This window comes from Fringilla coelebs (assembly GCF_963513975.1).
Source record: "Fringilla coelebs genome assembly, chromosome: 5".
Classification (NCBI taxonomy): Eukaryota; Metazoa; Chordata; class Aves; order Passeriformes; family Fringillidae; genus Fringilla; species Fringilla coelebs.
This window is the reverse complement of record NC_140033.1, coordinates 47,175,769-47,186,526: the sequence shown is the minus strand read 5'-3', so window position 1 is coordinate 47,186,526 and position 10,758 is coordinate 47,175,769. Positions and strand designations below refer to the sequence as shown.

The following is a 10,758-nucleotide window of genomic DNA, read 5'->3' as shown; positions in this document are numbered from 1 at the left end:
CTATAAGGTGATATCCCAACACAGCTACATAGGAAGCAAAGCTACTTTCCCAGCTGCTGCTGGTTGATGAAGCATCTCAGTACCACTCTGTTGCTTGAAAGGGAAGTAAAGTTCATACTTGAGAAGAAGAAAGGTCCCTGTGCTTCTGTAAAACCTATTCTGAGCAACCTGAACAAGATTTTAAATAAAAACATCAGCAGAGAAATTTGGTGTTGTGACGACAGATGGGAAGTGGAGAAAGAGAAGAAAAAAGAAATAAAGCACTTAGCAAGACATTTTGTCTCCACAGAGGCAGGGGGAAGTCAAGATCCTACAACAGCTATCATGGTGACTCTTCCTCTTTTCCTCCTCTTCATCCTTTTGCCCTGCAGTAAATCTCAGGAGGACTTTCTGGACCAGCATCAGAAGTGGAACTACAGAGAAGGCGGTAGGAGGTCACAGTGGTGGTTCAGCATGGGAGGTGTTCAGTAACTCAGAGATGCAGATTCACTTATTTCGTCCTTGGAGTGAGATAGACACTGCTCATCCATGACTGCTCTTTCTTGATTCCTGGGTAGCTGCTGAGACTTGTGGAGAAAAAAATGGTTTTAGAAATAATCAGCTGGGTTATCCAGTGACAGCAGAAAACCTGGGCACCTGGAGGCAGAGCATTACACTGTGAGGGAGAGTTACCTGCTTTTTAATTTAGATCCTCCATGTGTTTGATATAGGGCATTTCATCCCAACTGAGTTGTGATGGGGAATGGAATCAAACTCGGAGCGCTGGCTTGTATTTCCTTGTGCTGACACATTTGTTTTCCTCTCTTCCATGGATGTCCTGCTAACCTAGCTGACAAGGTCAACATAGAAGGTGTTTACAGCATTACTCAAACCCTCGAGAAATGGGGAAATGACATCTTCTGGCAAATGAAGCATACCCTGCTGAACAACCCAAATGCTCTCCTGCCTGAGTTCTCCAGGTAATTCCTCTCATCTGGAGGTGGGATTCAGTCCTCTCCTGGGTGTCCTTCCCTGAGCAGCACTCATCTTCTAAAAGATGAATTTTCATATTTCTCAGCTGGGGGAAATAAAACACACTATCTCAGTACCTGTTGTGCTACCAGCTCTGATTAGTAAACTGAATACTCTGCTAACTATTTATTGTGAAACACTCTCAACTGCCATCATTGTATTACAAGAATCTTCCTAAAGAAATGCCCTTGGCAGCTCACACTTGTGAGAACAGGCTGGAAAAAATGAATTGTTCTACAAATCCACACATGGGCTTGGCCACAGATCAGGGAAAAGAAGCTGATTTGGTCTGTGATGTTTTTTTAATTTCAATCTCTAACACCTAGATCTGAGAAAGCAATTCACGAGTTCATGTCATCATATTCCCCCTTTGCATTGCTGGACATATTAACTGTTGAACAAACTCATAAAATTTAATTCAATCTCATATTTCCAAAAAGAGAGTAGGAAAGGCTGGGAAAGAAAGAGAGGAAAAAGGAAATATTGGGTATTACTAGAAACCTAATATCACTTAAATCAGAATTGTTCCTAAAGCAAGTAAAGTAGCTGTCTTCCATAACTAATTGTTCTCTTCAGGAGACAAGAAAAAACAAGTTTGCAAATGTTACACATTGAACCAGTTGAAGAGGAAAGGTTAGAAGAATAAAAAAGGCATTGGGCAGGTGGTCACATGGTATCTGTGCAAATCAGTGTTTCGGGAGGATACGTCATAGACTGTACATTGGCCTTTGGCATCAAGGGGATTTCTCCCTGGCTGCATGGTGGCTGTTGCTAGCACAGAATTCATCACAACTTTCCCACTGACAGTGCTGAAATTCATTGGTGCCTCAGATTATCAGGGACGATATTAAGTCTTGTATTTGGGAAGCTGTAACTTTAGTCCAGGAAGATGTGATGAGAGTATCCAGCCATACATCCTGTACTGGGCTTTGAATTACCAGTTTGCTGGCAAGGACACAGACTAGTCCATTAGCAATGTTGAGGACTAACAGCACTCCATGGAAACCACTGGCCTAGCCTCCAGGTGTACTCCTAGTTAATTATTACTAATTAAAATAAGGTGGTAGAAAGACCATGTTGTTCATGCTGGTCCTGAAGCTTGTGCTTTCCAGGGTTCAGATGGGGCCCTCAGATGAACTCCCATCACTGAAGAGCAGGGTACCTTTGAAGCATTTTTAATGGTTGCAACTCTTTCATCATCAAGGGCCCTTACCCAGCAAGAAACAAAGGTCATGGTAAATTACTTTGCATGCTCAGAAACACTCCCTAGAAAACTGATTTATTCTTCTGCATTACTCTCGTTGTAGTCTCCGCCCTGTCTCTGCAGCTGTGGACAACCTTGTGAGGGAAGTCCAGTCAATAAGGAAAAGGCTGGAAGAACTGAACGAACGTCTCAATGTCATCAGCAAAACTGTCCTTCCCCTTCGACTGAATGCTCTGCAGAGCCAGAGGCGTGGGAATACTCAGCTGAGGAGACTCCCGACACACAGGAGAAGGTTATATGCTCGCAGGAGACCTCAGAGCAGACCTCAGAGCACTTAATTCTCTACCAGAAAAAAAGGGAAATCTTTAAATTTTTTTTCATCTGCTTAAGCCTTTCTCAATGAGACATTGCTGGAGAGAAAGAAAGTAAAGCACACACACAAGTCAGCTTTGCTAAGGAGACCAGAACTTCTGCATTTTGTTGCTGCCTTAGGTCAGTAGGCAAAAACTGACCCTGTTCTTTAATGACGGCTGTTTTGTGTCGCAAGCAAAAGAAAAAACTTGACAAGCTCAGTCTTCTTGAGTATGAATACCTTTATTGTATACAGGCATTCTTTCTGCTTACCAGAGGAAGGTCTTTCTATAAAGATCAGGTGAATTTCTCTCTCTGCCCTCTTTTTAAAGCACTCCATCTGAAACAGCTGGGGAATTTGAACTTCGAAAGTGTTGAACAACTGATAAATGCAGAAAGATGGATTAGTGCTTGGCACTTCCTGCTGGGCAGGGAGAGGGAGAGGAACTTATGTTTCAGAATATCACCTTAACCTATTGTCCATGTTCATATGTTCAGGGGGTGAGTAGGGCTGGATAACCTTGGTCTGTACACCATGATTCAACACTGAAGATATATCAACTGCTAGGGACCAAATATGAACATCCACCTTCTGCAGAGAGTCTTTTTCTTACTACCTGGAACTGTGCACTCAGAATGGTGTTATTCAGTAGATATGTTCAGAATTTCCAGCACTCTGAAACACACTGAACTGATTTTTGCCACAGACCCATGGAAACCAGGGGATTTTTAATTTTTTTTTCAATACTTTTTAGATACCTAATGGCAAAGATAGGTGTCTGGAAAGATTTTCCAAAATAGCTTAAGAGACTCTTCAGTCCCCAAAATCACAGATAATAATTCAATTGGCGTGAGTATTTTCTCCACATGCCAGCCCTGACCTCCAGACATTTTCCACCATCCTTTAGCACAATTAATATCTGTAGAAAATTAACAACCACACTCTACAAAGACTTTGGTCCCTCAGGGATTACCCAGAATACCCTGCCTTCAGCTTGTCTTTGCCTGTGTCTTCCTGACAATAAAGCTGGTGAGAAAAAAAGAGTGCATGAATCAAATTATGCACTGAATGGAGGATAGACTGGCTTTGCCCTTCAGGTCTCTAAAGATAAATCCAATACAGAGATTTCCATTCAGCACAGCAGTCAACTGTGTACATGACATGTGTTGAAACATAAGAAAGAGAGTCAGGGAGGAAAAGAAACAGGTTGTCTTTAAGGTCTGGATGAAGCAATTTATGAGAACACAAATAAAGAATGGATTATGTCTAAATGATTGTGGGGGTGTGTGGCATGTCAGTTGTTTTGAAAACACTGTCCGGTCACAGTGAGGATGCAGACTAGCTATTTAAGGATTCCCAAAGCCTGAGTTTATAGAAAGAAATTCAGTGACAGTACAATAACCTCCAAAAGGAAAGGGGTAAAAACTAGTTTTGTGTTATATCTTTCAGAATGAACTAAAAGAATTAATGCAGCAAGAATTTTAGCTGCAGCCTGGGAGTTAGTTGAGTGGGGGAGGTATAAGACAATCTGGTAAGTAATTCCTGGATGTAAGTTCTCTGAGTTCAGGTTTTCAGAAAATAACAAAACTCGAACTTGGCCCTCTTTGGCTTTTACTTGGGAACTTGAAATGCTGCTTAGCTAGAGAAGAGGAAAATCCAGACTGTGAAAAGGCTGATAAAAAGATACAGTTGAGCCTTTGTTGAAGTTGTCATCATAATTTCTCAGGAAATGTAGAGCATTTTGATCCCAGAATATATTTACATAAATTACAAGGAATAACAGGAGAGAAAGGCCCCTAACTTCTTGTTATTCTGCATTCAGAGTTTCTAGGCTATGCTGTAGCAACAGCTGCATCCTTGCACAGACTGCTGATCCCTCCAAGGGATGCTTTGCTTGGGGCTGTAGGGACTGCTTTTTATTTTGGCCTATCTGGAGGAAGAGTACAACATAAATGTTAGCTTTCATGGTTGTATTTTAGACACAAGCATTTTATCAGGCAACCTGAAGTTGTATAAATCAAGGACTACTTGAAACACAAAGATGAGACTTCCCTAAGTCCCTCAAGTCACAGATGGCTGGTGGTGGGAGGCCAGGCCAGATCATTGCATACTTTTACTTTATACCTAAATGTCCACCACCAGCTTCTGCTAGAGACAGAGGGCAGACCAAGGTGGACCCCCAGTCTAACCCAGTCCCGTATTCCTATGCTGATATGTGCAAGTTTGTAATCTTGGCAAAACCTCCTCAGCACAAGGGAGAAAGTCACCGTCTACTTTAAAAGAGAATAAGCTGCAGCATGCAATGTATATTAACAATTCTTCAATTTCTTGCACAATGGTGAATAAACCAAGTAATATAAATGGTTAATAAATTACTAATCTGTGACCTTGGCACCAGTGACAGCAGCCCTGCCATCCACTGTGAAAGCCCATGCCAGGCTCCAGCCCAGCTCCCTGACCTGAACACAGCCTGTTTGATCAGATGATAACAGCCAGCTTCTTTCACCTCTTTGCACAACCCTCTCTCTAAATGGAAAAGTGTTAGTGTCCTATTTATCTTATAATTTTATTCTTTGCTCTTTAAGAGTGTAGGAAGGTTATGTGCCAGCCTACTTCTGCATTGTTCACCTTCTATTTGAGGAGGTAGCAGTCCAGCTGAGCAACTTGAGATGCCTCTGTCCCATCTGCCTGGGGAAGCTGGCCTGACCCATAGGACTGATTCCCAGGGACTGGTATTTGATTTCTGCTCCTGCTAACCTCTTCTTAAAAGATCCTGGGTAAGGCACTTTCTCTAGCTGGCACTTGCCCTTAGACGTGGCTTACACAACAAAAAAACACTTGTTACAAGGTGTCCAAGTCCTCCATGCATATCCAGCCACAGAAGCCATCAAAGCTCTCTGCTGCGTTCATTTACATGTATTTCTGGGAAAGGATCTGGACGGAGCTTTTAAACTGAGGTGACCAGTTGGGTGGTCAGTGGAGGGAGATCAAGTATCATTAGGAACTTCTAAAATCTATCCTTCACCAAAAGCTTACAATATCCAGTGACCAGACCACCTCCTTAAAAAACGACTATGTTCCCCTTATTTCAGTGTATTTTTAAAAACCACAAAAGACTTAAAAAACAAGAGGTTATGATTTTGCAACTCCAGGACCACGGTGCCCTTCCACGCTATGCATGACACACTTTGCCAGTACTTCCCTTTTCCTGTATTTCATTCCTTTCATATCCCCTCTCATATTTCCTGTCTCCCAGAGATGAATACCATCTGTCCCCGCACTTCATGACTCCTGACACTTCTCGGCGTCCCCCACACCTCACCCTCCGGGGCCGCCGCTCCCGCTGCCCTCGCCCGGCCCCGGCCCCGCGGCGCCGCCGGCCTCGGGCGCACGCCGGGGGCGACGGCCGCGCTGCGGGCGGGGCGGCTCCGGCCCTCCCGCCTCCTCCGAGCGGGGCCGAGCCGAGCCGGCAGGGGCAGGGCCGAGCCCGGCGGGGCAGAGCCGAGCCCGGCGGGGCAGAGCCGAGCCCAGCGGGGCAGAGCCGAAGCCAGCGGGGCAGAGCCGAGGCGCGGCATCATGCTGGGCATGGTGAAGAACTCGCTGCTGAGCACGGTGGAGGCATGGCCCTACCGCCTGCTGAGCAAGGGCGAGAAGGTCTGTGCCGGGGCGGGCGGGTGTGCGCTGCCCCCGGCGGGTCTGCGCTGAGGCGCTGCGAGGGAAAGCGGGGATCGGCCCCGGGCAGCGCGATCCTCCTGGCAGCGCCTCCATCCCCATCTCCTTCCCCAGGATCAGGTCAGCTACGAGGAGAGGACGTACGAGGGCGGGAAGTTCGCGGCGGTGGAGCTGGTGGGGAAACCGTTCGACGAAGCCTCGAAGGAAGGGGCGGTCAAGCTCCTCAAGTACGTCGGAGGAAGCAACGACAAGGGTGAGGATGCTGCCTGCCCCGCGGGGCTTGGCGGGTGTTTGTGGTTGAGGCTTGGTGACGGCAGGATGGATGGAGGCAATGGCACTGCAGACCCGCCTGGCTTGTGGCTCCTGGCGCAGCGGGTCTTTGGCGGGGATGGCCCCTCACTGGTAAAAGTATTTGTAACAGGCTAAGAAAGAATTTGTAACAGGCTAAGTCGTGCCCAGCCAACTCATGCTATGAGTCCGCTTATAACCTGTCTCTGTTTCAGGATGAAATCTCAAAAATTATTTGTTTAAACAGGAATGAGTTACCTTGCAGTTGGGATAACATGAGGACAGGCAGACAGGTATCTATCACAGCTCCCTGGGTGAGCAGTAGCTGATGAAATCCAGAGTATCTGGGACACTTCAGTTCTATGATGTGCCCTTGTGGGCAGTGAAATACCAGTTACGACCTTGATATTTTATCTGGCTATTTTTATTCATGAAAGGGTAATGAACAGTGAGCTTTCTTTTTAATGGTATATTTTAATGTTTTATGGCAGTGCTTCCAGGTGATTGCTTCTAATTCTCATCTTACTAAAATGTGCCCATTTTAACCATTCATAGCAGGAGAAGACTGCAGAGTAGCTCTGAGGCATATACATGCTCTTAAACACCTTTCTCTAGCATCTGGGAGAGGGACTAGTGTAGTCTCTATAGGAGTAGCAGGTGGATGCAGTGGGAAATGGTATTTGCAGCAACATTTTTGGAAAGGTGATGATTGCTGTTGCTGTAGTAGAAGGGGTGCCTTCTATAACATGTGACACAAACAAAGGTATGACATCAAAAGAAAATAAATGAGAAAGATGGCTTGATCTCTGCTGGGTTCCCTATTGCTGCAAAAAGAGTGAAAAAAGCTGGTCTTCAGTGCCATGTGGTACTTCTTGGTGGTAATGAGTAGGAAAAAACCATGCTGTTCCTGGAGTGTGGAAAGTATGGGGAGTCCTGCTGAAAGCCGTAATAGCACAGAGGTTTGGGGCGCTGGAACTTGTAGGATGTCTGGAAGCATTTGGGAGGTTTTAAGAGAAAGCTGTCACCCAGTATTGGCTGTGGCTCACGACTAAGTGCAGATAGTGTTAATTTAAATGCTGATGTAGATTTATACGTGCCACCAGCCTGCCCTGGAGCTACAGACCCTGCTGTCTTACAGCTGATTTGTCAGAAGAACAGAGTGTCTTAATAGAACCACGAAAGCAGCACCATTAATGAAAAGCACTCCAGAGGTCAGTTGGGACACTTATTTCCCAGGCTCCTGGTGTGGACAGGGAGCTTGGCCCAAGCACAAGCCTGATGATGGCTGTTCTGCTTCCCCAGAGGAGCCCACTCCTGACAAGGAGTTTGTTCATATGAGGAGTTTTCCAAAACTAAAATTAGCTTTTGTGAATTCCCTGTTAATTTTGTGAGCTCCTGAGAGGTTAGACTTCTTTAGTAATGTCTGTTTGTTTCAGGGGTTGGAATGGGCATGACTGCTCCTGTCTCCATCACTGCTTTTCCTGCTGAAGATGGCTCCTTTCAGCAGAAGGTGAAAGTCTCTCTGCGGATCCCGAGTCAGTTTCAAGACAGCCCTCCATGTCCTACTGATGAAAGCATTAAGATTGAAGAAAGACAGGGGATGACCATTTATTCCACGTAAGGATTGCATCCTGGGATCTCCAGTCTCAAGTGATGAGGTCTTTAGGGTGCTCTGATAAGCAGTGTTTGTTTTACCAGGTGACTTGCTGTACAAGGGGTGCATGTGGCAGAAGGAGATGGAGGATATGTCTAGACTGAAGACAGGTGTTTTATGTCACTTCTTACCCCTGGTCATGTTGCACTGGTGTGGAATATGGATTTTTTTCCACTGGCTAAACAAGCGTGGAGGCTAACCCTGAAAGATACTGTCCCATTTCTATTGTATGAATCTATTTTTCCCATTTTTCTGGGTTCCAGATTGTTCATATTCGTTAAGAATGTTCTTTGGTGCAGTTCACAAACTGTCCACTGAAGCATCATTCAGATGGACTCATACCAGACTCCACCATGGAAACAAAGAGGCCACTGCGTTGCTTCAAGTCATCTTTGAATGTCTTGGAGTGTTGACTGACAGCCTGGACTCAAACTAGCATCACAATAGCAATAAGCTCTTCACCTTATCTTTACCCTTTGGAGGTTCCCCTGCCTACTTTCTTGAACTATTTTGGCTGACTAACTGACTTCTTTCTTGCCTCCAACTGCTGCTTGGCCTTTGCTCTCTGGGTGTGGGCCACTTCTGCAATATCAGCCAGTTTTGTCTCAAATTTCAGCTCCGAGGGAGGGTGGTGAGGTGCAGGCTGATGTGGGAACAGTTCCTGTTGGTGGGAGGTCGACATAAACCAGGCCCATTTCAGTCCACCCCTTTTACACAGCATTGTGTTCTGTAACTGCCAATTGTGTGTTCCTACCTCCCCTTTTTCTTGGGCTAGCTCGAGTTTGGCTTTCCTTCATGAGCCAGCAGACGGCTGTTCACACCACAGTGAACATGGTTGTTGACAGCACTGGTGGGGGCTGTGGGCTGAGCTGACTTGAGATAACCTTGTATTTTAGAAAGTTGTTTCTCTGATATGGTGCTGATTCACGGGGCAGGGCCATTCTGCTGGCTGACATACGTGGGGCTGTTTGGGGGGATCCCTCTGGGGCCTCCCAATGGATAACTGCCCAGGGACTTTTGTTATTGTGCTTGGTGGACCCAGGTGGATTTTATCTCATGCACTTGTCACCCTTGGCCGTGTCACCCATGAGACTTCATCTGTCCCAGATGAAGTGTGCTGCTTCACAATGAACAGTGCACATATGAGTGCATGTTGGCAGGGCCTGGATCAAATGTGTGTGTAAATATACTGTGGCTATTTATTGTTCTCTCTGTCTTCCTTCTTTGCTTTTCCAGGACTGCTCAACATCTCTCTGGTTTCTTTGCAGGCAGTTTGGTGGCTATGCCAAAGAGGCAGACTATGTGAGCTATGCTGCCAAGCTGAAGGCTGCTCTGGGGAGTGATGCTGCCTATCAAAAGGATTCCTACTTGTGCAATGGTTATGACCCCCCCATGAAGCCTTACGGACGCCGCAATGAGGTCTGGTTTGTGAAGGAGTGAGTGTCTGGCTCCCCGTGGTGCTGCCTTGCTCTGATAACCTCCCCACGCTATGTCCCTGTCCTCTTTATAAAATAAACTAAGAATTCAACAGAGGCCTTTTTCCATGCCTATGCCTTAGTCTTTTATGGACCATAAAAGCCATTTTAGAAGAACGCTTGCTGACCCTGCTGACGGTCCTGCTCCTTCATTCCAGACCAGGTCCTCAGCCACACAGACTCGGGATCTTTCCGTGGCTTTGTTTTTATCTCTTTTGTGCTTCCAGAGTTCAGTGCTGAGAAAGCCAAAAGTACTTAATTGACTGGTGCCTGACAGGAGTCACGTCCAAGTGTAGGCAGACTATTAGTCTCACCCGAGACGGGCAGGGGAACATGACAAAAGTGCATACAGAGACTTTTTTATCTCCTTCAGTTTGCTGCAGCTGTAAAATGCTGCTTTTATCTTTGCCCTTCCACAAACAATCTAAAGGGACACGGGCATTGCTGCCAACACAGCATAGAAGAAATAAACATCCTTTACATTCATTCAGAGTGTGCAGAAGATCAGCGCTTCTGTCATCTGTCTGAGAAATGCCATTCAGAGAAAGATCCAGATTCTGTTTGCAGCTTTCTTTTGTTTGAGGAGAGATGTTTTGGCGTGTGCTGTGTCTTCATCTCAGCTAGCAGCTGGACAATGTTACCTGGAGACCTCAAGATTGTTTCCTCCCCATCCTATTACTTTTGTGTAACATGTCTTTAAAACTAGCCTATGCAAGGGCCAAAGCAGAAATGTGTGTGGTTATCTAATTGAATTAGAGAAATGCAAGGCTGGGAAGAAAGCAGATGTCTATTACTTGTGATCTGAGGGTGCATTTGAAGAATGGTGAAAATATGGTGAAACTACCATGGGTGCCAATCTAAAAAACTTTTCTTAAAAGGTGTCAATTTTTGAAGGGCTATGTAGACCAGCTGTTTTCTTTAGAGGAGGAAAAGGAAAACATGGCTGTTCTGGAAAGCAGGGACTTGGGTCAAATAATCAGTAGCCTTTTGGAAACTTCAAATACAATAGCAAGTGTGGGTCATGTTTCAGGAAGAGTGGCACTGTTGAAATGTCAGGCATCAAACCAGCATTTTAGCTGTTGGCTCTGCCAGGGACACGCCA

General features: G+C 45.6%; 1 protein-coding gene across 1 annotated transcript; it reads left to right on the top strand.

Moving 5' to 3' along the window:
- Positions 1-6,045: 6,045 nt before the first annotated feature.
- On the top strand, positions 6,046-10,291 carry HEBP1 (heme binding protein 1). The gene is made up of 4 exons (XM_084205540.1): positions 6,046-6,221; positions 6,354-6,492; positions 7,964-8,144; positions 9,450-10,291. The coding sequence occupies exons 1-4, from the start codon at positions 6,144-6,146 to the stop codon at positions 9,619-9,621; spliced, it is 570 nt and encodes a 189-aa protein (XP_084061666.1). The 5' UTR covers positions 6,046-6,143; the 3' UTR covers positions 9,622-10,291.
- Positions 10,292-10,758: the final 467 nt, after the last annotated feature.